Consider the following 26903-nt stretch of genomic DNA (forward strand, 5'->3'; position numbering starts at 1 on the left):
GAGTCTTCAGTGAGTAATACATTATTTTAACATACGGTAAATTGCCAGTTTGTGTTCTGTATCTAAGGAACACATTCTGTTTTTGCCTACTGGTTTCTGCACTGGGAAAGGTGGGTAGCTAGCCTGGTCTTCAGTGTTATCACCAGGATCCTTAGTCTGGGTCATTTTACAAGTCAGTTTGTTTCTGGCTGGCAGATCACGTAATTTAATCTCAACTGTATTAAATTAGAGACTGCCACAAGCCTTCTCCAGCCTGGTATTCAGAAGCTTAAGGGAACACTTAAGGGAACAAGATCGGATGACCATCACCCTGCCTGGTCTTCTGAATATACATACATATTCCAGCCAGTAGGCGATCCCTGACCAACAGTGTCTCCCTTTTGGAATCACATTTTCAAGATCACAAGAGCATTGATCACCTTGTTGGTAGTAAGATATACAAAATGGATTGGGGCAGAGATAACTGCAGTAAGGCGCCATTACTTTGTTGGGGAAGCTGTTGCTGCCATGTATTCAACTATTGGACCATTTGCCATTTTTTCTGAGTCTGAGGTTCTTACCCATCTCTGTGGCTCCTCTTGAAAGCATCTATTCTTCTCATTGCAACAGGGTACAAATAAGTGATGCATTTTCTTGAATAGCCCTTCAACTATCACTGAATTGGCCTGACCCACTTTTACTTCCAGCTCAATCTTCAAGGCAACATGAGAGGAAATGATAGGTTTGAGTGTTTTAGGGATGAAGTTTTCATTTTTAAAGACTACTCTTAAATGGGTTCAGGGTTGAAGTCAAAGTTGGTCTTAGAGAATTATCTTTATCAAAGTAAAAAATAAAATAAAATTGTTGTTATATGTTACACTTTGCCTGAGATATGAATTAGTACCATTTCCAATCAGGAGCAGAACAGCTGAGTGTTCTAATAAAGAGTTTTTCCACTTAAGGTTTAAGAAATATGTACAAAACTCTCCTAAAGCCTGCAAAGGGCCTTCCATTCTTTATTTAATTACACTGTACACTGACTTGATTTAATTAAACAAAGAAATGCAAAATCTATGTTGTTCCTATGCTCCAAGGAAGGAGGGAGTAGAGCATTTCTAGCAGAGCAGTTAAGAAGAGACTTCCTTTTGTGTTGCACTTTCCAGGTATAGGTCCTCACTTTAAAGCTCCGTATCTGAGTGTTTTTCTGTTTCTTTTGGTCCCTCTGCTTCCCTTGGGAAAACATGTACTTGACTGCTGAATCAGAGCAAACGACAATCCACTGAAAACCCAATTGCCATTTGCTCCGATTCAGCAGTATAACATGGGTTTTCCAGGGGAAAGGGCTGGGACCAAAAAACCCACCACCGCTCGGACATGGAGCTTTCATGCCTGAACCTGTGCCTAAGCGTGGCACAAAAGGAAGTCTGGATTTGCCCTTGCCGACTGCCTGGACTTTCTCCTTCCTGTTGCTGCTAAGCTGCCCTAGCAGTTGAGAAAATGGAGCAGCAAAGAAAATTAGCTTCAAGAAATGGCAAAGATGATATAGATCCTTTCTTTCCAGAAGTGGATGGATGGTGAAGGGTGAGGCAGCATTTGAAATTCTCTTCAGCCCTTTCTTTGTGTAGGGGCAGCTTGTAGCAATCACTTTCAGCATTCCATGCAAGCAGAGTTCATTGCTTGGCATGTGAGCAATGCAATGCCTAAAATAATTTTACAGATGGACTTCCGGCGGCGACGCCATCGCCGGGTGGTCGAAGGCTGCCTCGGTTCCGAGGCGCCTTGTCCATCCCGGGGGTCAGGAGCCGCGCTACCGCAGCGCGCGGCTCCGTTTGGGGTGCGGGAAGAGCGTCCCGCACCCTGGGCTCCCCGGCTGTGCCCGCGGAGGCTCCGAACCCTTCCCCTGCCCCCCTGTAAAGGGGGAGTGGGGGTGAAGGGACAACCGGAGCCGGGCTTCAGGGGACATGCCCCAACCGGGATGCAAATGCGGCGACAAAGCCCGCGGTGAGCGTCCAAGTTCTACCTGTGAAGAATGGAGCTAAAGGAACCCGGTGGTCGTGAGTAAAGATTTGGATTAAAAATAGTGCTTTTGGAACGATCCGGGGGGAAGGGGAATGGCAGCCTGCCTCCCTCCCTTCGAGCCGATGAATGTAACCAATTGATGGATTACTGCTACAGAACTGGTTACAATGTAGCTAAAATTGACACATGAGACTGGCAAACTCTTTTTTCGGGCAGTTAACTAGAGGAAAATATCTCCATTTAAAGTTGCGGTGTTTGCGCTTCAGCTCAGAAAAATGGCGTCGAACAAAGAGGAGAGCAGAAATATAACACCCACTTCCTCCTCCTCTGCCAGTATGCTGGGTTTTGTCCTTGAACTGGTATTGAACTCTGGACTAACAGATGAACAGAGACTCACTGCCTTGAAGGTGGAACTTGTCTATAGAAAAGTCAAAGTCTTGTGTGGGGATCTGAAAGGGAACCAATTGCCCACAGAGGAGGCTTTTAAAACTTTTGACACTTATGAAGAATGTCTTGCTAATGAGCTGAGAGAGTGGATGGAAAGATGGAGAGAAATGAGTGAGCAACTTCGGAGAAGAAATTCGCTTGTTGGGGGTGGCAGCCCCAAGGCGATGTTAAGATTTGTTATATCCAGTCCCCGGGGTGTGAGCTCGGGGGCCAAGGACAGAGAATTAAGGTATCTACAAGAAGAAAAGGAATGCTACAAAGAACCGAAGAAGCAGAGAGATGATGAGATGGACACCTCTGAACTCGTGGCAAGAAGAGACATGGACTGTGCCTGGATCTGTGGACGTTGGGAGAGAGAAGTTACATGGATGTTCAGTGCCGATGCCACCAGGAGAAGAATAATGGACAGAGGGGGTGTGGGGTGAAGTTTTAAACAAAATTTAAAGTAGTCTAACACGGCAAATCGAAATTGGAGGGTGAATACTGTCAACAATATTTTGTTACATTTTTATTTGAACATGAAAGGAGATATTTCAAGTTTTTATGTTATTAGCAGTAATCTTAAGGATAGAAGAATTATTTGAAGCGAATGACTTGTGAGGATCAGTGATGCTGGTATATAAGTTTATGGAATAAGAGGAGTAAGATTAAGATTTAGATTAAGTTAAGAAATTGATAAGATTGAATTAAGAAGAACTAGGATGAGGTATTATTATGGTGATGTATTTACTAGCAAGGTGTTGAAAAGATAATTTGATGTAATTATATAATTGAACCAATTTTTCTTTTTTTTTTTTTACTTTTCAGAAGAAATGGTTATAAAATAGATTAAGGATATAAAATCGAAGGTGAAAAGGCAGGGGAAGTCAAAGGTCAAGATAGGGAAAAAGAAATTTTTCTTTTTAGAAAGATGCTATAAGAAACTTGACACCGTTTGTATTTGTTATATTTGTTTTGTATTTGTGGGTGTGGGTGTGGGTATATGTTGTTTGGGAAAATGCCAATAAACTCTTATAAAAAAAAAAAAATAAAAATAAAATAATTTTACAGATTAGTGAAGTTTGAGAAATTATGCATTGAAAAGTAGAGATAAGTTACATTAGTAAATTTACAGCCATTCAGTGCTCATCATGTCAAGCTGTATAAAAACCTATATTCCAATTTTTCCTCTTCTGCTTACAAGAACATTTACAGTGTTAGTTTTTTCTTGCCCCAACCTGTCTTGTGTGCTTTGCTTCATGCTTCACAGTCTTTTGAAAACAATACAGTACAAAGTTAGTGGTGACTCTTGATGATTTCAGTAGGTTTGAAGTGAATTTAACTGTGTGTGGCTTTGTGTCATTTTCCCTGCTGTGACCTTTGTCATGATCATCAACATTCTTTCATGCCTGGTAGGTAATTTTTCTTTCTGTCTTGCCAGACGCTATTCCAGCTGAAAAACATTTTGACAGGCTTGCTGTCTCTGGATGCTTACTCCCAGAAGTCTATTAATGTCTCTGCTTGCCATTTTTATCTGCTTTGAAGAATTTAGGTGCCCCATTATTTAGTATTGTGACCTGCTGTATGTTCCATCTACCTGAGTTGCTACATATGTGGAGACCAGACCCACCTTATCTCCTCACCCCATCCTAGCACCTTTAAGGGTAATCAGACATGGGGGTCTAGCTGGTGGAACAAACTGGAAGGTTAGCAAAACTGAGATGGAGATTTTCTATAGTTGTTGGGAATGAGTGTAAAGTGTAGCTGCAGAGCATGGAAAGAAAGAGTGGTGGCAAGCAGAAGGAAAGACTCATGGCTGCTGTGCCAAAGAGCTTCAGGGCCAAGGTGAGGGACAGGGCTGCTTATCTACAGAGCCTGAATAAACCAGTAAAAGAGCTAAGCTAAAGGTGAGTTAGGACCAAAGAGACATTTCACATTAGGAACTTACAAATTGTGGGAGGGGGTGTACTAGGGTGACAGTACCATAGATGCTGTTTTGTTGAAGCATATGACTTATATGTAACAATACTATAGATTCACTGATAGGATGTCAACTTGGAAGAGAATAGAGGACAGACAGACAGGATGGAGCCCGTGGTCCAGTCACCTTGCCAATATATTTTTTTATGAGAAATCAGAATATTTTAAAAAGAAAAAGATTTTTCTTTTTAAAAATCACCTTAGTTTGATTTAATATTTGAGTGTGTTGCATAGAATTAGGCCTGGGCTGTGCTTTCTCCTCAATTATAGCTTTGTGTGATTCTTTTCTGCAGGCAAAAGCCCAACATAAGGGCATGAATTCATGATGGCGGGGAAGCATTCCGAATTGTTTCTGGGAAGGGGTGCTTACTTTGTTTTTCATTTCATTTTCTAACAGTTTAAAAACCACTGCCTCTTTCTGCAGTGGTGTTTACTTTTGTTGCCTCCTCCACCAAATGTTTTAGCTGTAGGAAAAGTACCATATTCTCCCCCTCCCCATTGTGGCAACATTTGTTGCAGATGATCACAGCATTTTCAACACTATCTTCTCACTTTGAATTTTGTTCATTTAGTACTGTATAAGGATCTGAGAAAATAAAAAACAAAGATAAAATTACAATTCCCATTTTAAGTTGTTACAGTGCTCCTATGTGAAATATAATTGATGTGTAGGTCATTTTCATGGTAACACCCACAACCTCTACTCATAGCTAAGTGAACTGTGGGGAGGAGCATGAGTGTACATGTATGAAGCCAGCTCCGGACTTCACCAGAGGTATGGTGAACTACCAACTAACTTCCACAAGTCACCAACAAGGTGTAGCCTGGCAGCAGTGATTCATGCACTGGTAAACCTTGATGCTTTCTTACTGTAATGTGCTCTATGTGGGACTATTCTTGCACCTGGTTTGGAAGCTCCAGTTGGTGCAAAATGCTGAGACAAGACTATTGATGGGGACAGACTAGCTCAGAAGTATGATTCTTAAAAGGTTGCACTGTCTCCACATATGATATTGGACCAGGATCAAGGTTCTTGTGTGGATTTACAAGGCCCTGAACAACATGGATCCACGATCAGTGATATCCTCCTGATCACTGTCAACTTTGGGGGAGTCTCTGTTGTGGGTTTGCCATTGCTCAGATGTATGGCTCATGACTTCTAGAAGTGGTGACAGATGACATGATAGCCATCTTCAAATAGCTAAATGACGTGGAAGATTTAGCATGCTTCTTTCTGCTGCTTCAGAGGGTAGGACCCAAACTAATTATAAGAAATGAGATTTTGACTAAACATCAGGAAGAACTTTTTGATGATAAGAGCTCATCAACAGTGGAATATACTACCTTCACTGGAAGTTTTTAAACAGGGTTTGGAAGGCCATCTGTCAGGGATTCTTTAGCTGTGATTCCTGAATTGCAAGCGGTTGGACTAGATGACCATTTGGGGCACTTCCAACTCTATGATTCTATGATTCTAAGCCTTGCATTCAGTGGAACTCTCTCCTGAGATTAGACAGGCACCTTCTTTACTGAACTTCAGGTGGATGACAAAGACTTCCTTGTTCTAGCAGACATTTTGTGCTAACATTCAGTTTTATGATAATTTTTTATTGTCCTAATTCCTAGGGATAATTTTTATGTACAGTTTAGAAATGCTAATAATCCAGCAGTATATAAATTTATTAATTAGATAAAATACTGTTTTAAAATAAATGAAATGGTATTCCTTTCCAGACTGAAATCATTAGGTAAAATGTAACTCATGGTTAAGTTATCACATCTAAAAATTAACCCAGAAACTTTAGTTGTCAGGTCTTGGCATAATATTTCATGGAAGGGCAAAAGTGCAGGATGTAATAAAGCTCAGCTGGCTGTCTCACTTCAATAAGAAAAAAAATTGATCCAGAGTAGCCCTCTGAGATTTCTCTGAAATCTACATTAATTGATTTTTAGGGAAATCCATAACCAAGGCTAACCTTCTATACAATAGGCTAAAACCTGACTGTTGCTACTGAGAGCCCATAGTTATTAGCTAAGCTGCTTTGATGTTGTGGAATGTCTGCAAATACTCTTAACTGCTTGGTGTGAATGTGAAAATAATAAGTTAATTTGGCAATAGGGAAACTTCCAGTGTGGCAAAGGAGAAAAGAAGGCATTTGGGTAACATTCCTCAAAAGCAAATCAGCTTGTTTACAGTATGTGAACAGAGTAGATGGCAGATATTCTTCTTAGTAAGCACAAACCTATTGTCATAAGGAAGATAGCTTGCCCAAAGATGACACACAGGAAGGTGAAGATCTCCCTCATCAAAATCTTATCGCTTCATCCATAGTTCTTAAGGCCTCTCAACTAGTTAGATGGTCTTAAGGAGGAAGAATAGGGCCATATCAGGCCACAGTTCACAGTTAATAAGCTGTCTTTGGCAGCTTGCCTACATGACAGATGCCTCTCTGTCAGGGCCATGGTGCCAACATTGCTAAAAGATTCCAATTATGACTCAGATCATGAGAGGTGAGTGACCTATCAAAGATCTCACTAGTATAGATGTTGTATACAAAGGTTTTGTTTCTTGATGACCACATGAACAAATCGTTGCAGAGCCCATGTCCCTTCCCCACTTCTCTCTAGTGGTTTTCATATCCTGGTTTCAAATTCTGAAAAACAGTTTCTTGGTTCAGATGTTATGAAAAACACTGTTTCTTGTGACAGTCTGTTGAGAGACTACTGGACACTGGGACAAATTTTTTTTTGTAAAGGAGCCGTACTCAAACATTTGTTTCATTCTAGACACAAGCATGCAAATTATAAGGATGATTTGAAACCTTATATGGAAAATTGCCTTAGACTTTTGATCCAATTAGTTCACTATACAGCAATGTTCACCAGTGTTGGATCCCCAGATGTTGGACTGCAACTCCCATCATCCCCATCCACCTTAGCGGTTGCCAGGGTCAATGGAAGTCATAGTCCAACAATATCTGGGGATCCAACATTGAAAAACAATTGTCTACACTAACTCCCAGTGGCTCTCCAAGGCTTCAGGTAGAGCTCTAAGCCAGTCCTTCTGTAGATACCAGAGATTGAGTCTGAGGACACTGTGTATGCAAAATGTGTGCTTTACTGCTAAGTTATAGCCATTTCCCCCAAACACAATAATTCAGGACAGAGCCTCATGCCCATTGCACCAGGAGTCATTTGTATAGCACCTTAGAGGCATGTACTTGCACATTCTAGCATGTCCTTCCTGTTGCATAGGTACTTTTGCTGGTATCAACAGCATATGGAACTGCTGTTTGATCTTTCTATGTTGCCCAGAACTTCCATAAAGATTTTTAGTGTCACTAGTTTCTTAGGTGCAAAGCTTCATGGGAAATAGATTGCCTCTTCATCATACCTTTCCAGTGAGAAAGCAGGGTAAGCCAAAGCTCTGTCTCTGTAGTGGGAGATGCTGAAGGAGCAAGACTTTCTAGTAAACTGGAAAAGAAGACTCTAGAGTTAGCCCAGACCATTCAGTGTTTGTCAATAGTAGCCCAATTACAGAAAATCTAATATGTACGAAGCAAAAGTGTGTTAACTGTTGGCAAGCATTCCACCCTTCTCTGCCCCAGAGCCTTCTGCTTTGACTTCTTCCACTGAAGCTGTGCATTAGGTAGACTTCCTTCTGTGCTATGCCTTTCCATTTTTGAACAGATGTTTTAACAGTGGTTAATAGAGAGGTTACCAGATCCACAAGTCAGAACCAAAGTACTGTACTGGTAATTCAATTCTGGATATGGGCAGAGAACAAATTAATGTTCCTCGTGGTTATCCACATCGTCACCAGGCTGATAACTGTAATGAGCCAGATCTAGCAGAAAGACTAAAAAGCAATAAAGAAGAGTTTGGATTTGATATCCCGCTTTTCACTACCCGAAGGAGTCTCAAAGCGGCTAACATTCTCCTTTCCCTTCCTCCCCCACAACAAACACTCTGTGAGGTGAGTGGGGCTGAGAGACTTCAGAGAAAATAAAAACAAAACACACACACAACTCTTGAAATAAATAAAAAATTAAAAAAATGTGCAGTAGCACCTTAGAGACCAACTAAGTTTGTTTTGGGTATAAGCTTTCATGTGCATGCACACTTCTTCAGATACCTGCTACTGGACAATTTTTTAATTTTTTACTTATTTCGACTGTGTCAGACCAACACAACCACCTACCTGAATCTAGAAACAACTCTTGAGTGTTTTATGAGGATTTCAGCCATCTGATGGAGGAACTTTGATCAGATGCAAAGTAATCTGCTCTATACCAGGTCAGAATATTTGTCCACCTAGCCCAATATCATCTAATCTCAATTGATTAGCTGTTCTTCATTGTCTCCACCAGGAGTCTTTCACATCACCTGCTACCTGATTTTCTAAAATATCCGATATTGAACCTATAACTTTTGGCATGTAAATCATGGGCTCTGCCACTGAACTGAATGAATTGGTCTTATAAGTACAGTTGTACCTCGTGTTGTGTTCGCTGTAGGTTGCGAACGGCGCGAGTTATGAACACACTGAACCTGGAAGTACTGGAATGGGTTACTTCCGGGTTCGGTGGTTCTTGCATGCACAGACGCATCTAATGATGTCACACACATGTGCAGATGCACCGAATCACGACCCGTACGTGTGCAGAAGCTGCGCTGTGGGTTGCGGACTGCTCATGTTGTAAACGGGGCTCCGGAACGGATCCCATTCACATCCAGAGGTACCACTGTAATGAATATATGTACTACACCAGTATATACTGATGCCCAGAAGTGGCCAAATTAACTTTAATCCATTTTCACTACTTGGATGACTTGTCAATAATTTTGTATATCAATTTACAATACATATATTTTAGATCCAAATTTTATAACAAATCACTAGACAAACCTCCTACTGGTTTCTTATTTAAAGTCTTCTTACCTCAACTTTGTTCCTTAGAAAAACTTCCCTGTAAATAGGACTGTGTGCCCTGAAATTCAACTAAATACATACGTGTAACCTAAAATCTCATGAAATATGGTTGGGATAATTTCAAACACAACAGTTAAGCTTTAAAATCCTAAAGTGGCTTTTGAAAGTAGAATAGTTAGGTTGAGCACTCATCTTACCAAATCAATTTCTAATTAACTTTGGGTAAACACAGCCATCTTTCTATTGTGTTTTTGTAGTCTAGTGACAATTGTAACCTCAGAAAATGTAAAAGGAAGAATGTATTTTTAGGTAGCTTTTAAGAATTGTCTTTACTTTCTGGTAACAACTGATTGATAAGACTGGCCAAATTTTATAGACCTGTACAAAATTGCTAATATGAGTCTTCTTGCAGTTGCTCCTTTGTCCAAAAAGCATTTCACTTTTATGTTATTTTTCCACCCCACCCCAATAACTCTTTTAATTATCAGTTCTTCTTGCCCAACAGTACCATAGCTCCATTTTTCTCTCTTCTAGCCAGAATATTATTGCTTCTCTTCCCCAGAGTCCAGCTACTTTGTATCCTCCATATATCACTTTGATTCCTTCTTTGGTTTTGCCTTCTTCACCGATATTTGAATGGGAGAGTAAGGAGGGCAAAAAGAGGACACTATGTTACACTTGCTTTCTGAAATTGCCCTGGAATTGCACTGAATGATTGTGAGTCGCAGTATGTCTCTTGAGCCACACTTAAACCATCCCTGCGGTATGAAGATATTTGTTAATTGATAATAATTAAATCTGTTGTCTATTCGATATTTAAATTTATTCACATCTAACAAGAAATAGCAATACAATAATATTTCTGTGAGTCCCCAGTGTGAAACTTTGGATTGGAGCCAGACTAGTTGCACTTGGTTCCCATTGAAATCTATATGAAAAGTCCTATTGATTTATTGGAAACCTAAAACAATTAAAAAGATTACCACAATTAAGGACAAAAGTGGAAAGGACCTAACAGAAGCAGAAGACATCAAGAAGAGGTGGCAAGAATACATAGAGGAACTATACCAGAAAGATATAGAGGTCTCATACACCCCAGGTAGTGTGGTTGCTGACCTTGAGCCAGACATCCTGGAGAGTGAAGTCAAATGGGCCTTAGAAAGCCTTGCTAACAACAAGGCCAGTGGAAGTGATGATATTCCAGCTGAACTATTTAAAATCCTAAAAGATGATGCTGTTAAGGTGCTACACTCAATATGCCAACAAGTTTGGAAAACACAGCAGTGGCCAGAGGATTGGAGAAGATCAGTTTACATCCCAATCCCAAAGAAGGGCAGTGCCAAAGAATGCTCTAACTACCGCACAATTGCACTCATTTCACACGCTAGCAAGGTTATGCTTAAAATTCTACAAGGCAGGCTTAAGCAGTATGTGGACCAAGAACTCCCAGACGTGCAAGCTGGATTTCCAAGGGGCAGAGGAACCAGAGACCAAATTGCAAACATGCGCTGGATTATGGAGAAAGCTAGAGAGTTCCAGAAAAACATCTACTTCTGCTTCATTGACTACGCAAAAGCATTTGACTGTGTCGACCACAGCAAACTATGGCAAGTTCTTAAAGAAATGGGAGTGCCTGATCACCTCATCCGTCTCCTGAGAAATCTGTATGTGGGACAAGAAGCTACAGTTAGAACTGGATATGGAATAACTGATTGGTTCAAAATTGGGAAAGGAGTACGACAAGGCTGTATATTGTCTCCCTGCTTATTTAACTTATATGCAGAATTCATCATGCAAAAGACTGGGCTGGATGAATCCCAAACCGGAATTCAGATTGCCGGGAAAAATATCAACAACCTCAGATATGCTGATGATACAACCTTGATGGCAGAAAGTGAGGAGGAATTGAAGAACCGTTTAATGAGGGTGAAAGAGGAAAGTGCAAAATATGGTCTGAAGCTCAACATCAAAAAAACTAAGATCATGGCCACTGGTCCCATCACCTCCTGGCAAATAGAAGGGGAAGAAATGGAGGCAGTGAGAGATTTCACTTTCTTGGGTTCCATGATCACTGCAGATGGTGACAGCAGTCACGAAATTAGAAGACGCCTGCTTCTTGGGAGAAAAGCAATGACAAACCTAGACAGCATCTTAAAAAGCAAAGACATCACCTTGCTGACAAAGGTCCGTATAGTTAAAGCTATGGTTTTCCCAGTAGTAATGTACGGAAGTGAGAGCTGGACCATCAAGAAGGCTGATCGCCAAAGAATTGATGCTTTTGAATTATGGTGCTGGAGGAGACTCTTGAGAGTCCCATGGACTGCAAGAAGATCAAACCTATCCATTCTCAAGGAAATCGGCCCTGAGTGCTCACTAGAAGGACAGATCCTGAAGTTGAGGCTCCAGTACTTTGGCCACCTCATGAGAAGAGAAGACTCCCATCAGGGTCTTTTCCAGGAAGTCTTCTCCTCTCATGAGGTGGCCAAAGTATTGGAGCCTCAGCTTCAGGATCTGTCCTTCCAGGGAGCACACAGGCCTGATTTCCTTCAGAATGGATAGGTTTGATCTTCTTGCAGTCCATGGGACTCTCAAGAGTCTCCTCCAGCACCATAATTCAAAAGCATAAATTCTTCAGCGATCAGCCTTCTTTATGGTCCAGCTCTCACTTCCATACATCACTATTGGGAAAACCATAGCTTTAACTATACGGACCTTTGTCGGCAAGGTGATGTCTCTGCTTTTTAAGATCATGGAACCCAAGAAGGTAAAATCTCTCACTGCCTCCATTTCTTCCCCTTCTATTTGCCAGGAGGTGATGGGACCAGTGGACATGATCTGCCCCTTCAAAATCCAGCTTGCACTTCTGGGAGTTAAAATAGACAATAAAGTACAACACCCAATGATCTCTACTAGTGACTTTATGTAGACATTAGAACACTGTGACTTCTCTGTGGTCATAATATGCAGACAAAAATGTAAAAATGGAAATGATCTTCAGTTTTCTATTTATTTATTAAACTTGTTTGTCGCTTGTCACCCAAGGGTCCCCAATCAATATTGAAAATCATATATCTAATACATTATACCATAGAAAGGGGGGATCCTATAATAAATATCCTATACAAACTATTGGGGGGGGGGGCTTTAGCAATATGCAAAAACAAACAAAGCAATATTCCCACTCACTATCAGATAAACATCAAAACTCAGCACCAACACCGCACTCCCTAGCCCTAGTTCATATCAAACTTGTGATTTCCCCCCTTAACCACTCCACCCCACCCCGAAGTCAGGTGTCAAGACCAACTGCTTTAAATCAGGGGTTCTGGGTCCTTCAGAGATTGTCTGACATCTCCTCCTCTCAGGGAGAGCAGTAGCAAAACAGAGCAGAAAGATGGTCAAAGTCTAACATGCTCTGCAGTTGTCCCAGCTTCTACTCCTCTCCTGCTGCAGATGGGTATCTGATCATCTTATTATTGGAGAATTTTAAGAAAATATGTGGTTACTTTTTAATAAGGAATGTTTGAACACTACCAAAATGGAACTACCTGCCATGTGCATGGAATGGTATTGAACATTGGCAATGGTACTGAACATTTAAATTGCCTCGCTTCAGTATCATTATGAGAAAATGCAAGCTTACCTAAAACATGGTGTTGATCCTCTGCAAGAGCCAAATAAAAGTATACTTCAGGCCTGCTCACTTTTTATTTGACAAACCTTCACCTGGTAAATACGAGCATGACTCACTAAAACATGCTGCTAGAAAATCAAATCGATAACTTAGTTCTTTTAGTTAACTGGTTAATGTTGATATTATATATTATTTAACATGTTTCAGTGTAAATACCTTATTTTTCATGGTCTGAGTATTCCTGTTTCTTCTGTGTTTCCCTCATCTTTCCATATTCACTCTGAAACACTGAGCATTGTGGCTGTCATTCGTTTGGTTCTGCAGGGGTTCCCTTTTGAGCCTATCAGTGCACTTCCTTAATTAGCTGTAAACCTGCTTATTCCTTTTTCCTTAGGGGCTAAAATTGCTTTCAGTGCACAGGCTTTCATAATAGCCCTCACTGTATTTTATTTTATATAGGGAGTTTCCAAGTGGCTGATAGAATATCTGATTTTCAGCATGCAGTATTTAATATTATAAGGCAAATCTTATTAATTGGCATACTCCCCTAAGGTAGTGATAGCATATATAAGCTTCAGTTTGGTCCAGAAGAAGAGTGAATAGCACTGGAATGATAATTTGTATTCATGGATGGTTGTATTTTAGATTTTCTCTGCTGTGCACACTACACTACGAAACCTTTAAATGTGTTCCATTAGATGAATAGTATTGCAGGCAAGTCACTGCCTTGCTGCACTGTACATTGGAGTGATAGGTCTACAATCCTATAGTTTGCTAAGCGGATAGACTGGTACAGAGTACTTGATTGGTTTGATTGCTGTTAACATTAGTGAACAGAATGCAGCAAGCATCCAAAATGTGCTGCAGGTTTCTGCTTTTGGAGCTTTCGGAGCCCACAGTATATTTAAGTAGCAAATTATTTTGGGAGAATTTGAAAATCTGTGTGATAAATCATTGCTTCAATGCTTGGAGCACAGTATGTGCAGTAAGTAATAGAACAATAATGAAGAGTAGGCTGTGTGCTGTACTTTTAGCTGTCTACGGAGAATAAATTAAACTGGCAAAGGACAGAATTGCCTTTTATCTTATGCAAGATATGATGCAGCTTTTCAAAAAGTGAAGACAAAGAACCTATTGTTACATTCTCATTGCTACATGTTATCATTTGAAGAATATGGTTGCTATTTTTAGAGGGGTCTTTCTGCCTTGTTCTGCTGGGAGGGGGAAACCTATGTACGCTGTCATTGGTGTTAGTCATTTTTACAGGAGAGGAAAGGAGGAGGAGAAGCTGCAGAAATCCCCCCCTTTCCTCCTCCTCTCAGGCAGTAGTAACTGTGTGAAGATGCCTTGTCCTCGTTTTTATTACTTCTGAGATTTTATTGCTGGCAGCCAGATGTGCAGAAACTCCTGACGACAGCATCTATTCACTGCGTGTTTTTAAGAGGCTTAGAGAAATATGAGTAGAGTACATGAAAGCAGCTCAGCTTCACACTTCAGTTGGGAATGCCCAGAAAGCTCACTGCTGTTTGGAATTCTTGCTACCGTGAAGAGAAAGCAGTGCGGGTGCTAAATCTTCCACGACTGAATTAAAAGAATAATGACTGTACAATTAACTATCAACCCTTGCTCATTTAGTCACAGTTTTTATCGAAATCAGGAGAAATATGGAACTTGATTGGCATGTCTGCATTTGATGGTGACTGCAAAACAGATGAGTTTTTGCACAGGTGGTAAGGAGGAATAGAAGGGAAGAGAGAAAAATGCAATTTGAGACATTGCGCCAGGTCTGCAATTCTGTATTATCGCATTTTCATGGAGTTTTCTCATCTCCTCCAAATATTTTACAAAATGATATTTTTGCACAAACGTTGGATAATGCTAGGTAAGTAAGAATGTAGCATTTCCCCCTTCAGCACTGGAACGTTCATGACAGCAGTATGTGCATGTGCTTGCTTTTCAGTTAGTAGCTGCACATAATCAGACCTTGAAATATTAAGATGTGTATAGCAGAAATTAGTCTTTCATTAGTTATCTGTTGCTTTGCATAATGTATTTAAATTAAACTTGTTATGCAGGAATTAAATTACTGCATTACTGCAATAAAAATGTTCAAGCTGCAATGTGGGTACAGTCTGAAACACTTTAACTAGCATGATCAGATAGGTAGCAGTAAGTATAGATCCCATACACTTATGAAATATTCATGGAATATTTGTGAGGCAAAATCATTGCTGTTTGAATATGGCAATGCACAAGGTTGTGACCACTTGACCGTAAATAATTTGCTATAGGGTGTAAATTAGCAGTCCTGCATACATTTTGCAAAAATATGCAGAAGGAATATCCTTGGGAGGGAAAGAGGTTGTTTCTGAGCTTAGCAAATTTCCATAACTATATTAAGTATACCCATTAAAAATGATCAGATTATGTTTTGCAGCAGGTCAACCAGTCTTGAACACTATTTCATTATGGGTTCTCATTGTTATTTTAGTGAAATGATTGGAAGAAAGGTTTGTTGATTAAAGTGAGTGGTGGTTGTTTCGGGTTCTTACATGTATATAATGCTATCCTGCATTTTCTAGTAATCAGTACATTTTGTGACATTTAATCAGTAGGCATTCCCTGGATAAATGGCATTTAGAACTTTAAAAAAATATTTAGGTATTTAATGAAGCAAGTAAAAAATATTTAGCTGAAAGGATCTGTGAAGGTGAACAAGGGAGAAAGAAAGCAATAGTTTTAGATTAGCAATGCATTGTCATAAGTGTTCTAGAATAGAGAGCAAGTAATACTCTGAACAGCAAATGAATCTTCATCTTTTTTTATTTGAAAGAATTTTGGGAAATGTTCCACTTCCCCCCTAAACAGCACAAACTGCTGTTAATCACAAGGCTATTATGGTATTATTGATTATTGTCCTTAGTACTTTCCTCTTCTGTGTACCCACCATCATTTTGATTTTTTTTCAAAACAAGTTTTGCATCACTTTTTATTGCCAATAATTAAATTGATAAGCTTTCACAATGATGCAGCCAGGGTTTAATAAATGGTGTCGCAATATAGCTCAGTTCAGAAGATCACAAGTTGTAGGGTTTCCCCCCCTGGGCTTTTTTTGGGGTGGGCATTTCTTCAAAACTTGACAAATTGAAATAAAAATGGCTGAGCTACAGATTATTAGTCCAAAACACTGCATACCCCTAAAGTGCATATCACAAGGCCTGCAGGCTAGCTTACTGTTCTCAGGCACCCACAAACCTATTCTGTTCTGCTAATGTGTGTTGTTGCAGTTCCCACTCAGCAGGCTGCATGCTTGCTTTTGGAAAAACACAAATTCCTTTTCTCTCTATGCTTTTTGTGTCTGTAAATCTTTGTACCGTGTTTAAAATAGCTTTAGATGTAGCAGTATGCACATTCCATGAAAATGATTAGTAAGAACTGTGGCCTTAAACTTATTTTATATTTTAGTCTGAGGCTTATTTTACTACTTCAAAGAATCCTGAACTCGTTGTCCATGTCATTTTGTGCTTTAGGGAAGAAGCTCTTCTTATGTTTCCCCCCCAAACAATGGTATATATGTATTATTAGGAACAAGCTGGGCCATGCATGCCTGTTATGGTGATTGCATTTTTATAGTGTTAATAGTTGAAAACTTTTAAAGACTTACATATGTAAGTAACTCTTTTCCTGTCACTTAAGGAACTATAAATTATTTCAGTTGTCTTATTATCAATAATAAACTGAAGAACATAATGATTTGTTGGTAAATTGTTTTGAATTAATGTAACTATGAACAACTTACATGTATCTTATTTGTTACTCTTTTATGCTTACTATTGCAATAAATTCATTTTTTATTTTTGATTGTGCAGCCCTTCTCCTTTAAATATATTTAGACTGCAATCCCATGCACATGATCCTAGTAGTAAGCCCGATTGGACACTGTGGGACTTACTTTTAAGTAAACATGCTTAGGATTGTGCTGTTAGTTGTTACTTTGTTCAAAACTAATTAATGAGTAGCTTGCATTCCCCCCCCCAAAAAAATGAACATTTAACGGGGACATGCAAATGCTTTTAATAAATCATTTATTTTCAAATTGTAGAAGAAATTAGGATTTAATTTTTTAATTGGTTAAGTAGGAAGGGTTCCTTGGCAGTTTTGATTTTATTTGTAGCTAGTATTTTATACTATAGAGAGAGAGAACGAGCTGCTGACTGGTAGACACCAAATAAAAAATGTTAATACAAAAATTGTGCAGCCAGCATGTTCTTGCTCTGTACTGGTAATGTAGCATTAAGTTTTATATTCCTGGAGTGTGCCAGACACACATGCTTGTCTTTTGTGGAATCCTGAATATGTGTTGCCTTCTCACACGTACTGCATGCTAGCAGTAGTATTTATCAAAGTGCCCCACAGTTAGGAAGCTTACTGAGTGGCTCTTCTTTTATTAGCTATATATTTAACTGGGGGCTTTCTTTTATAGCTAATCCTTTTGCTTCTATTAACTACACTGCAATGCTGCTGCATATACTGCTGTTCTGGCCTGCATGCATGTGATGTTGTGGTATGCCGTGCACTCCCAAACATGTGTCACTTTCCTAACGTTCCTAACTCCATCTTGCTGAAGCAGCACAATTTTGCTCACAGGCCCTCGGCAATTGCACACACATGCTAATAATGTGCACTAGTTTGAATATATTACTCATTTTAGCCATTGTATTTTATTATAAAAACCCCTTGTTGGAAGAATTATGTCTTTGCTTTAGCTGGTGCATAGAATGAACTTGTCTTTGCATCTCCCATGTTGCAATTGAAATGAAAGGTGGTGAAGGGGAAAAATAGAATAATTATCTTACTCTCTTCTAAAAATGAATTGTAACAAGGTCCTAATTCAGTGCCTGCATTTGCCTCAATATAGTTTTATAGGGAGATTCTCTGGTAAGATGCTAATATCCTGTGGGCTTTGGTTTATTTAATCTTTAATTTTAATTAAAGTGGTTTTAAGAAAACTTCATTTTTGGATATATTTACTGGCCTTTCTGACTGCTAGTATTTCATCAAAAAATGAAAACCCAACTAACATTGGGTTGTCAGAAGCTCTATTTGCAGCAGTATTCTTTGCACTGCAATGGAGTTTAGATGTGCTTTGGGCATATTCAGATGAACATATCATTGCGTAAGAATGGGTATCTTTTGTGATGAAAATTGCTACAAACTGTACAGAAGCTAACTCCAATTTTGTATTTTGCATTTGACCTCATTTGTTGTCCTTTGAGGATGAAAACATAGTGCCTTTAATGCCCAGAACAGCTTTCTTTCTCATCTCTTTTTTTAAATTCCTGCTGCTAACAGTGAGAAGGTGCATGTTTGGCCACAGAGGGGCATAAGACAACTAATGGTTCCTGAGAAAAGTCAAATGATTATTGTTAGGCACTGTGCATGACAGGGAAGCAGCAGAGAGCTTTGTTTTGATGTTTTCTTATTTACCAAGTCCTTCTATTAAAGACATGTTTCTTTAAAAATACAACAGGGTTGGCCTTATACTATGAATTTTCATGTTTCTTTTTCAGTTGTTTAGTGATTTGACTCAGCCTTGGGGAGAAAATAATACTGGATTACCCTTGTAGGATTATTATGTTAATAATATTATTATTTAATTTGGAAGAATAAAAAACTAATCTGGAGTGGGTCCCTAAGACGGTTGGATGGCGCCTTGTACGCCTCCTTCTGGCAACTCATATGCCAAACATATTGTTCTGCTTTCCTTTGGACTACATGAGCGAGGCCGAGAGGGGGAAGGGATTGTCATATGGGCAGCTCAAGACCATCATACACACTGCCCAGGCTTGCACCCCGGGGGGTCAGTTTGGTGGCACTAACACAGCAGTTTGACTTCACCCCCAGAGGCGCACTCCCGTGTCTCTTGAGACAGAAGGATTCCAACAAGAATGACAAAACATTGTACTCTAAACTTCATTGTTATCTTGACTCATAACTATTTTACAATGTGATATCCAGTACAGTCGTACATCGTGTTGCGAATGCTGCGTGTTGCGTTCGTCATGGGATACGAACGCACCAAACCTGGAAATTCCAGAACGGATTACTTCTGGGTTCGGCAGTTCACGCATGCGCAGACGCGTCAAATGACATCACATGCATGCACAGAAGCGACGAATCGTGTCACACGCATGCGCAGATGCGGCGCTTCAAGTTGTGGACAGGTCATGATGTGAATGGGGCTCCGGATCGGATTCCGTTCGCATCCAGAGGTACCACTGTATTGTCATTGTGCTGTATTTCCATAGCAATTTTCTGTTGCTGTAGAAAATATTTTTTTCTATATACAAACCAATAAATGCAACATGAGTTGCTTTTTACACACATCTTATATGTTTACAATGTAAATGCACCATGAATCAATAATAGTGGTTATGGAAACGATAAGGATAGTCCACTTTCCACAAATCCAACAACAAACTGTATCTAAACTGTAAAAAAGAAATTAAGTAAAGTGTCTGATCCTTTAAAAAATGTTGTAGTTGAAATAATTGTATTTTACTCACTTTATTTCTTGTGTCACACTGATTTCTGAAAGTGTATTGCCACTATTTTCCTTTGATAAGAGACCTGCAGTAGTCTATTGCACTGACTGTTTGGTTCTTTTCTTTAAGTTGTATCTTCAAAACTATTGCATGAAACTGGAACACTCTTAACATGGCCTCATTTAGCGCACTGCTTTCATATTATTTCACCATAATAATATTTTTATACTTCTTCTTGAAATACATGGTGCTAATAGATAGTGCTATACCATGTCCTAGAAGGGCACTACTGGAACTCTTCACTAGGTGGTGTGTGTGTGTGTGTGTGTGTGTGAGAGAGAGAGAGAGAGAGAGAGAGAGAGACTTGGGGTGTTTTATAGCCTTCACCTGGCCCTTCCTATTGCCCACAACCTGCTTGCCTTGATTTGTTGTAAAACCTCAGAGGAGCTGGAGAAGACTGGAAACTGATGGCCCTTTTCAGACTGATTTGCCCATAGCCTTATAAAAGGTGCTACCACAAAGGAGCAGTAGGCTGCTGCTGCTATGTCACTCTTGTAGAGGTAACACCATGTAGGGTGGTTTTGAAAGCAGTGATACTTGGGGAGCAACGAGAGTATGGGCACCACCCTCTAATATTGTGGAGAGGATGAGTTGCTTCTGATTGAGAGACAGGAGTGAAAGAGTGTGTAAAGTGTGAGTGGAGGATACTGAAAGAAACAAATTTGACAAGAGTTTAACTGATGAGTTCTTGGTTAAATATTGGATCATTTGGTTATTCTGGATAACTAGCTAGCTAGCTAGATAATTGTGTATGTTGCCATTGGTGTTCTGGCTTTGTGGTTATTGTGTTAAATATTGTACTCTGATTGTGGTGAAGCATATGATGTCTGATGCAGAACAGGCAGTGTGATATGTGAGGGTGGTGGTTATGGGCATCCTGTGACAAGTTATTTCCAAGAGAGTATGATATGGCATGGTGATCCGAGAAACAGAGGAACAATGGCTTCAGGCCTTCCTTTCTACTGATCCTACCTTGCATGTAACTAGTGACTTGGCTTTTGAGGCCCCTAGCTGTTATTCAATGCCAGGTAATTAGACTACCCTCATCCATTATTTAATTATTGATGAAGGAGCTGACCTGGCTTATACACCCGAAACTGAGGTTGGCAAGCTGCATAGAGTGGATTTGACTCAGCTATCCCTGCTGGGGTTCTTGGTGTAGCACCATCCACAGTGGGAGAGTGGAGTCACTGTGGTCTATAGAACATCTATTCTGTTTAGCATAAAACTCTTTCACTTCTAGTGAGCCTTGAGAGCCTGTACCTGTTGTTAGGACAATGAAACAGATTGGTGTATTGCCTACTCCTCCACATGCAGCTGCTGGGTGACCTTGGGCTAGTCACACTTCTCTGAAGTCTCTCAGCCCCACTCACCTCACAGAATGTTCGTTGCTGGGAAGGAAGGGAAAGGAGATTGTTAGCCGCTTTGAGACTCCTTTGGGTAGTGATAAAGCGGGATATCAAATCCAAACTCTTCTTCTTCTACTCTGCTACACCACAGCCTCTCTGGCCAAGATGGAATCAAGTGTGGTGTTGGAGAATCTCCAGATGACAGTTCAGGGTGACTTTAATTTTCATACTGAGGCTGCCTTGCCTGGCATAGCTGTCAACCTTTCCCTTTTTTGCAGGAAATTCCCTTATTATAGCATTGGGAAACAGCAGGGAGGGTTTACAGCTATGTTGCCTGGACTAGTTGACATCTTCATGGCCACCACGACAACTATGGGACTGTCCCACAAAGGAGGGGCACATCTTCTATTTGGTCTTCACTTCAGGACACATGGGAGATGGTCTGGATATTGGAAGGTGGTCATAGTCAGACCACTATCTGGTAAAGTTTGGGCTTATGGCCTTAGTCCCCCTCCACCACAGTGGTCTGCCCCTGGAGACTTATGGAATTTAATAGATTCCTGAATGCTCTGGGGGATTTTCCAGTAGCCAAAATTGCTGATTCTGTTGTGGACGTTACCTAATTTTTGAACACTGAGCTGAGGAGAGCTATTCACATGGTCATACTAGGTTGCATGCTGTGACACTGGATCTTATTGTAGTCTTTGGTATTCCTCAGAGCTAGGAGAGATAAAGCAGTCTAGGGCTATAGCTATATCCATTGTGAAACAGGTGGAACATTGTCAAGTAGCTGCCCAGCAGAGCCCTTTCTTGAGGTGAAAAAGTTGTTACTGCCTGCCCCACTTAATAGGGCATTGGAAGAATCAAAGACCTGCTCAGATAAGTTTGCTAGGCACTTATGGGACAAATTTGCTCATCTTTAAGCTGATCTTGATGCCACAGATAGTATCTGGTGAGTCGTCTAGAACGATGTATTCAGTTCTGTAGGATCAATTTCAGTTACTGAGAACATGGGCAAAGTGCTTGTGGCTAAGCCTTGACTACATGTATTGCTCATCTTGGCTTGCTTATGTAAATGGGGAGCTGACCTTGCATGCTAGGGTGTTCCCCACCAGCTTGAAGGAGAAGGTGGTGGTGTGTCTGCCAATAACCCCTTATTTAGGTAAGGTAATTGAGAGGGTAGTGATAGTTCATCTGCAGACACTTTTGGAGGAAACTGATTAGCTGAACCCATTCAAATCTGGGTTCAGGTCTGATTTGGGCATGGAATCAGCCTTGGTTGTCCTGATGAATGACTATCTGTGGAAGAGAAGGGGAAGCATGATCCCATTACTTCTGCTGGGTCTCTCCTGGATTGTTTCTGAGTTGGAGGCACAGTTTTATGGTATAATAATAATAACAACAACAAGAAGAAGAAGAAGTACGGTAGTAGTTGTTGTTTTTGGATCTATCAGAGCTCCTAGAGGGTTGTGCAATGCAGGGGTGAACTCACCATAACTTGTGTGTGAAGTTGCAGAGTATAAATACCCATTAGAGAGAGTACCTGGACTAGGGATTTTATTTAAACGCCCTAACTCAAAAGTATGCTTCTCTATAAAACTATTACCTTGAAGCAAATGTGTTGGGGGAAGAGGAGTTGGTTTTGATAGTTGTAAAAAAAACCTAACTGTTGATCTTTATGTCCCGTGAATTTTTAAGATATTTTATTTTCTCCATATCTTATTTTCATTTATAAATTGTGTTGCCAGTAGACTCAAATTTTATTACAACAGACAAATGCAACATAATACTAAGGCAGTAACAGCACTCTGAAGGGATGGAGCTTCTGTTGCTGTTTCACTTTGCTGCATCATGGCAAAAAGATATAATGGAAAAGCAAATGCATTCTTAAAACATTTTTGTAATGAAAAGACGGTTTACTGCAAACAGTAGTTGTGGGCCTTAAGAATCCAGGCTAGCTTAAACATATGGGAATTTTTCTTCCACACAGATCTCTTTTGTATCTCTGCTCTTTTGGTTTTAAATCAGCTTTGAGCTATGTTGGTGTGTATTCTTTGCTGGCTCTACTGACTGACTTTTCTTTTATTCTTTCAATACCTTGCTTGATGGAACACAGTGAGACAAGCTGTCAGGGCCATAGAAAGCCTCCTTTAGGAGCAGTGGTAATTGAACTCCAGCTACCACCTGGCACAGGAGTAGGGCTCAGAGCCAATGAGTCAGGGGTTACTGAAATATGTAGCAGCAGTCACAAGCCAGGACAAGAGTCAAGCAGGGTCAGAATCAGGAAGTCAGAGATAATCCAGAGACAGAGTCAATAGCTGTGCTGGGTGAGAGCCAAGTAGTGAAACTGAGGCAGAAATAGAGCTAAGTTGTAGGCAAGAATATGATGGATCTCAGAATTTCTGGTAGTGATACAGACTTAATTAGTGTCTAGCATGGAACTGCCCAGTTTCAAGAAGTTGAATTCATCTCATTAAGAGCTAAAGGCATTGGCATATCACAAACAAGCAGAAATTATCTAGATACAGACGGCAATCCAGATATCAAGGTTTCTGCACTTGCTTTGGGAAGATATTCTAGATCTGGTCATAGTTATTTATGAAGGCAGTTGCAAAACAAAGGGATCTGTTTTGCACATAGTAGATAAATACGGTAATATGATGCTTGTGAATCAGGGGTTGAGAATTGGGGAGGTGTTAAACCTTGTTGCTGCTTCTCCAGCAAGGCTGAAATTGGGATGGAACTACGCATTGCCTTGTATTGTTGCAAACATCATGTATGCTTTGCAGTGCTAATGCAGATCATTTCCAGAGAAAAGTCAACTGATAGATGTGGGTTGCTTAGCCATTGATTGCCTCCCAGAAATTTATTTGAATACTAATGTTATTTTTAAGCTACTCTTCATCAAATGAGATCCTAGGTTGGTTTACAAATATTTATAAACAAACCATTTTTAAAGTCCTTTCCAGTAATGTTTAACCTGTTTTCCCTCAGCAGGCCTCCAGGTAACCTACTGAAAGGAAAAGGGGGGGGGGAGAATGATTAAGTGCCTCCCATGCCCACCAATTTCCCCATACAAATGTCTCTACCCAGTACTACATTTGCATTACCTTGGCAAATGTGTCAGGTTTTGCTGCAAAAGATAAGATGTAAACAGAGCACTGTATTCAGCTCTGTCTCTTTGCACCTCCCCCTTTTTTGCATTTTTCCTTTTACAGTCTCACAAACATTTTTAATTCCCTTTCCCTCAGATGGTATCCTGTGTTTCACTTGCTGTATCATGGGGTTGGTCTAATCAGCACTACACCAAACACTTAGTTCTCACTCCTCTTTATTTAGACTTCATGGGAACCTACCATATATTTCCTGCCATGCAACTACTTTCTCCTCCTTGCTGTGTTTTCAAACCTGAAGTACGTGGCAAAGCAGAGGAATTTTAGATATTCTTTGTCCTGCTGCACAAGATATTTCCTCTATAAAGTTGTGGGGCATGATTATAGAATTGCACCATGGATGGATGAAGTACTTCTTTATAATACTGTATTAATTACAGAACTCTGTATTGGAACACACAGGTGTGCTAGAGGGCAGCTATTGTGCTACAATAAATACGTTCATTAAATAAGTAAGGCTGATGTGAGCTCAGCTGCAAAAGAGACTTTCCAATGCATCTGTGCATAATTCATTGTTCTGCCCTTGGCTCCTTCCAATCAGCTTCCATTGTTGATGTGTAATTCTGTCCTATTCCTGCACTGGGTGTGATTGGATCATGTAATAATTTCCAGCACAGAGAAGCTGCACTCTTGCCTGCCTTTGAACTAGGCTGCCTGTTGTGTCTGACTAATTGCTCTAGGTTTTAGGGCAAGTAATACTGTATGCACTCTCAGTTTTGTTCAAAGTAAAGTTTTTTTGGGTAGTATCAAAGTGAAGTGTGCCTAATTTTACTTCAGAGGAAGTGTTGCAGTTATCAGACATATAGAAAACACTGCCTCCATTCAATATGCTTCCTGGTAGAGAAAGGGTCTTTTTTTAAATCCTCAGTGAAATGTGGATCAGTGAGAAAGACTGCACATATAGAAGGAAAATGGTTCTATTAAAATAAGTATCAGATCTTGATAAACTTGGTGTGTGTATTCTCTGTAGTTTTGTTAGGGTGCAATCATTTTGAATTATGATCTATAGTGAGTGTGACTTGTCTCTATAAAAAAACACACTTAGTCTGCAACAAACTCCCCTCAGTGGGAACCAGCTGGAACTTTAGTCTTGTCTGTGCAGTAAGTATTACCTGCTATTGAATACAAGTATTAAAGTTCTCCTGACTTCTGTTGCTTCCTGGTTTTAGGGCAGACCCATTGTAAGGTTTCCTCACACAGTGAGTACCGGTACCCTTCCCAAACCTTCTGGATTAGTAAGAGGAATTATTGTCTTCACTTGGAAGGAAGTAGGAAGGAATGGAAATAATTGAAAATGTGTGAAAAACTGGATATTCTCCCACTTCTAAAACCATTAATCCATAGTTTAATCCAGGAAGTCCAAATTGGAACTCAAATGGGACAGGACTCATTTGCCTATTTAAGGGGAAGAATTTCAGAAGGTGAATGTTGCACATATTCAAATTCCCACCCTGCTCTGGGTGGCCAGGTGAGGCATGCAGGCTACTCTGGGTGCTTCAGCAGAGGAGTGCAAGGGACAGCGGAGGCACTGATATAGCTCATTTTTTAACTTACTCAAATCAAGCCTGCTGATGTCCCCCTCTCATGCTGGATGTACTATTTGGCTATGTATGGACAGACTCTTGGAGAACTGAGATCACTAGCCATGTATATGATGGTGCATAGGTGTCAAAAATTACTTGCAATACTACTGGGATAGGGAATCAGTTATATAACTAAAATATTATTGTAGAGTCATTACTTTGCTTGATAAAGTGTACATTTATCTATGGCAAAAGAAACATTTTTTGCATGTAAAAACATGGTTTATAGAGGTATGACAATTTTCATTTGATTTCTCTCTTTTAGTATTAGCTTATTTTCATAGAGAAAAAATATTCACCTGACAATCTTCACTGTGAAGGGCGAACAGCTCAAGTAAATAGCATGATGATCTTTACTTAACACATATTTTGAATGCTTGGATGGTTGAATTGAATTTTCAGTCAACAGCAACAATGTGCAAAATTAAAATTCATATATGGTATTCAGTTCAGCTCTGCTGGGGAACAAAGTGCTTTTTATAATTACTGATCAAGAAAGGCATTATTCAGGTTTCATTGTGCTTTAAGTATGTTATTAGTTATTTATAAGCTATTTAAGCATTGCTGATTTCAAAAACTGTTATGCAGATTTAATACAAATGCCATCTGAAACTAAAGATGACATTTTGCAATGGAAAAGCTACCCTTAAAATATGAGTTAATAGTGTGGTCACACAGCAAAGTGCTGGTTAATCAATGGGAATGAGAATGCCATATTATTCAGTGTGTAGCCACTCCAAAGGGAATTGTTTGGCAGAGGAAATAACCACATAGTTGATTTCTCCCACTAATGCAGAAGTTTAGCATTAGATGGGTACAAAATATTTCACTTCTTACAATTCCATATTTTAAGTGGAAGTTGTATGAATATGAAAGTTTGCAAATCACCCAAGAGATTCTCTCTCTTCATGGTCACTGAGACTGTTCAAATATAAATTTGCATAGTTGCAACTTTATGTAAAAGATCTATCAAATTTTGCTGCATAGGCTAAGACAGATCTCATCACCAACAACATTATTTTCACAAGCCTTATGTTACATTGTATCAAACATAGCATAACCTTTTGTCCAACTTTATCTTCCCAGAAAGAAAAGCCGTTCTTTCATTCTTTTCCCAGCGATATATCTCCTAATCTATCTTCTGTGAAGCAACAATTCTTTAGAAATATGTTCGAAGATTATCCCAAGTCATTGGGTTTTAAACATAAAAATGCAACCATAC

At 39.8% G+C, this 26903-nt stretch overlaps 1 protein-coding gene across 7 annotated transcripts in view; it reads left to right on the forward strand.

Moving 5' to 3' along the window:
- RIMS2 (regulating synaptic membrane exocytosis 2) overlaps positions 1 to 26903 on the forward strand; it is a 355451-nt gene that overhangs the window by 107449 nt on the left and 221099 nt on the right. For 2 of the 7 annotated variants that reach the window (XM_033155724.1, XM_033155722.1), the window contains exon 1: positions 14271 to 14853. The exons of 2 other annotated variants lie outside the window; for them this stretch is intronic. In XM_033155724.1, coding sequence (XP_033011615.1) covers positions 14732 to 14853 — 122 coding nt within the window. In that variant the 5' untranslated portion in view covers positions 14271 to 14731. Of the gene's footprint in view, positions 1 to 14270; positions 14854 to 26903 lie in introns of those variants that run through there. 3 more of the 7 variants (XM_033155721.1, XM_033155717.1, XM_033155723.1) reach the window with 2 other exon arrangements.

This window comes from Lacerta agilis, chromosome 7 (genome assembly GCF_009819535.1).
Source record: "Lacerta agilis isolate rLacAgi1 chromosome 7, rLacAgi1.pri, whole genome shotgun sequence".
Lineage (NCBI taxonomy): Eukaryota > Metazoa > Chordata > Lepidosauria > Squamata > Lacertidae > Lacerta > Lacerta agilis.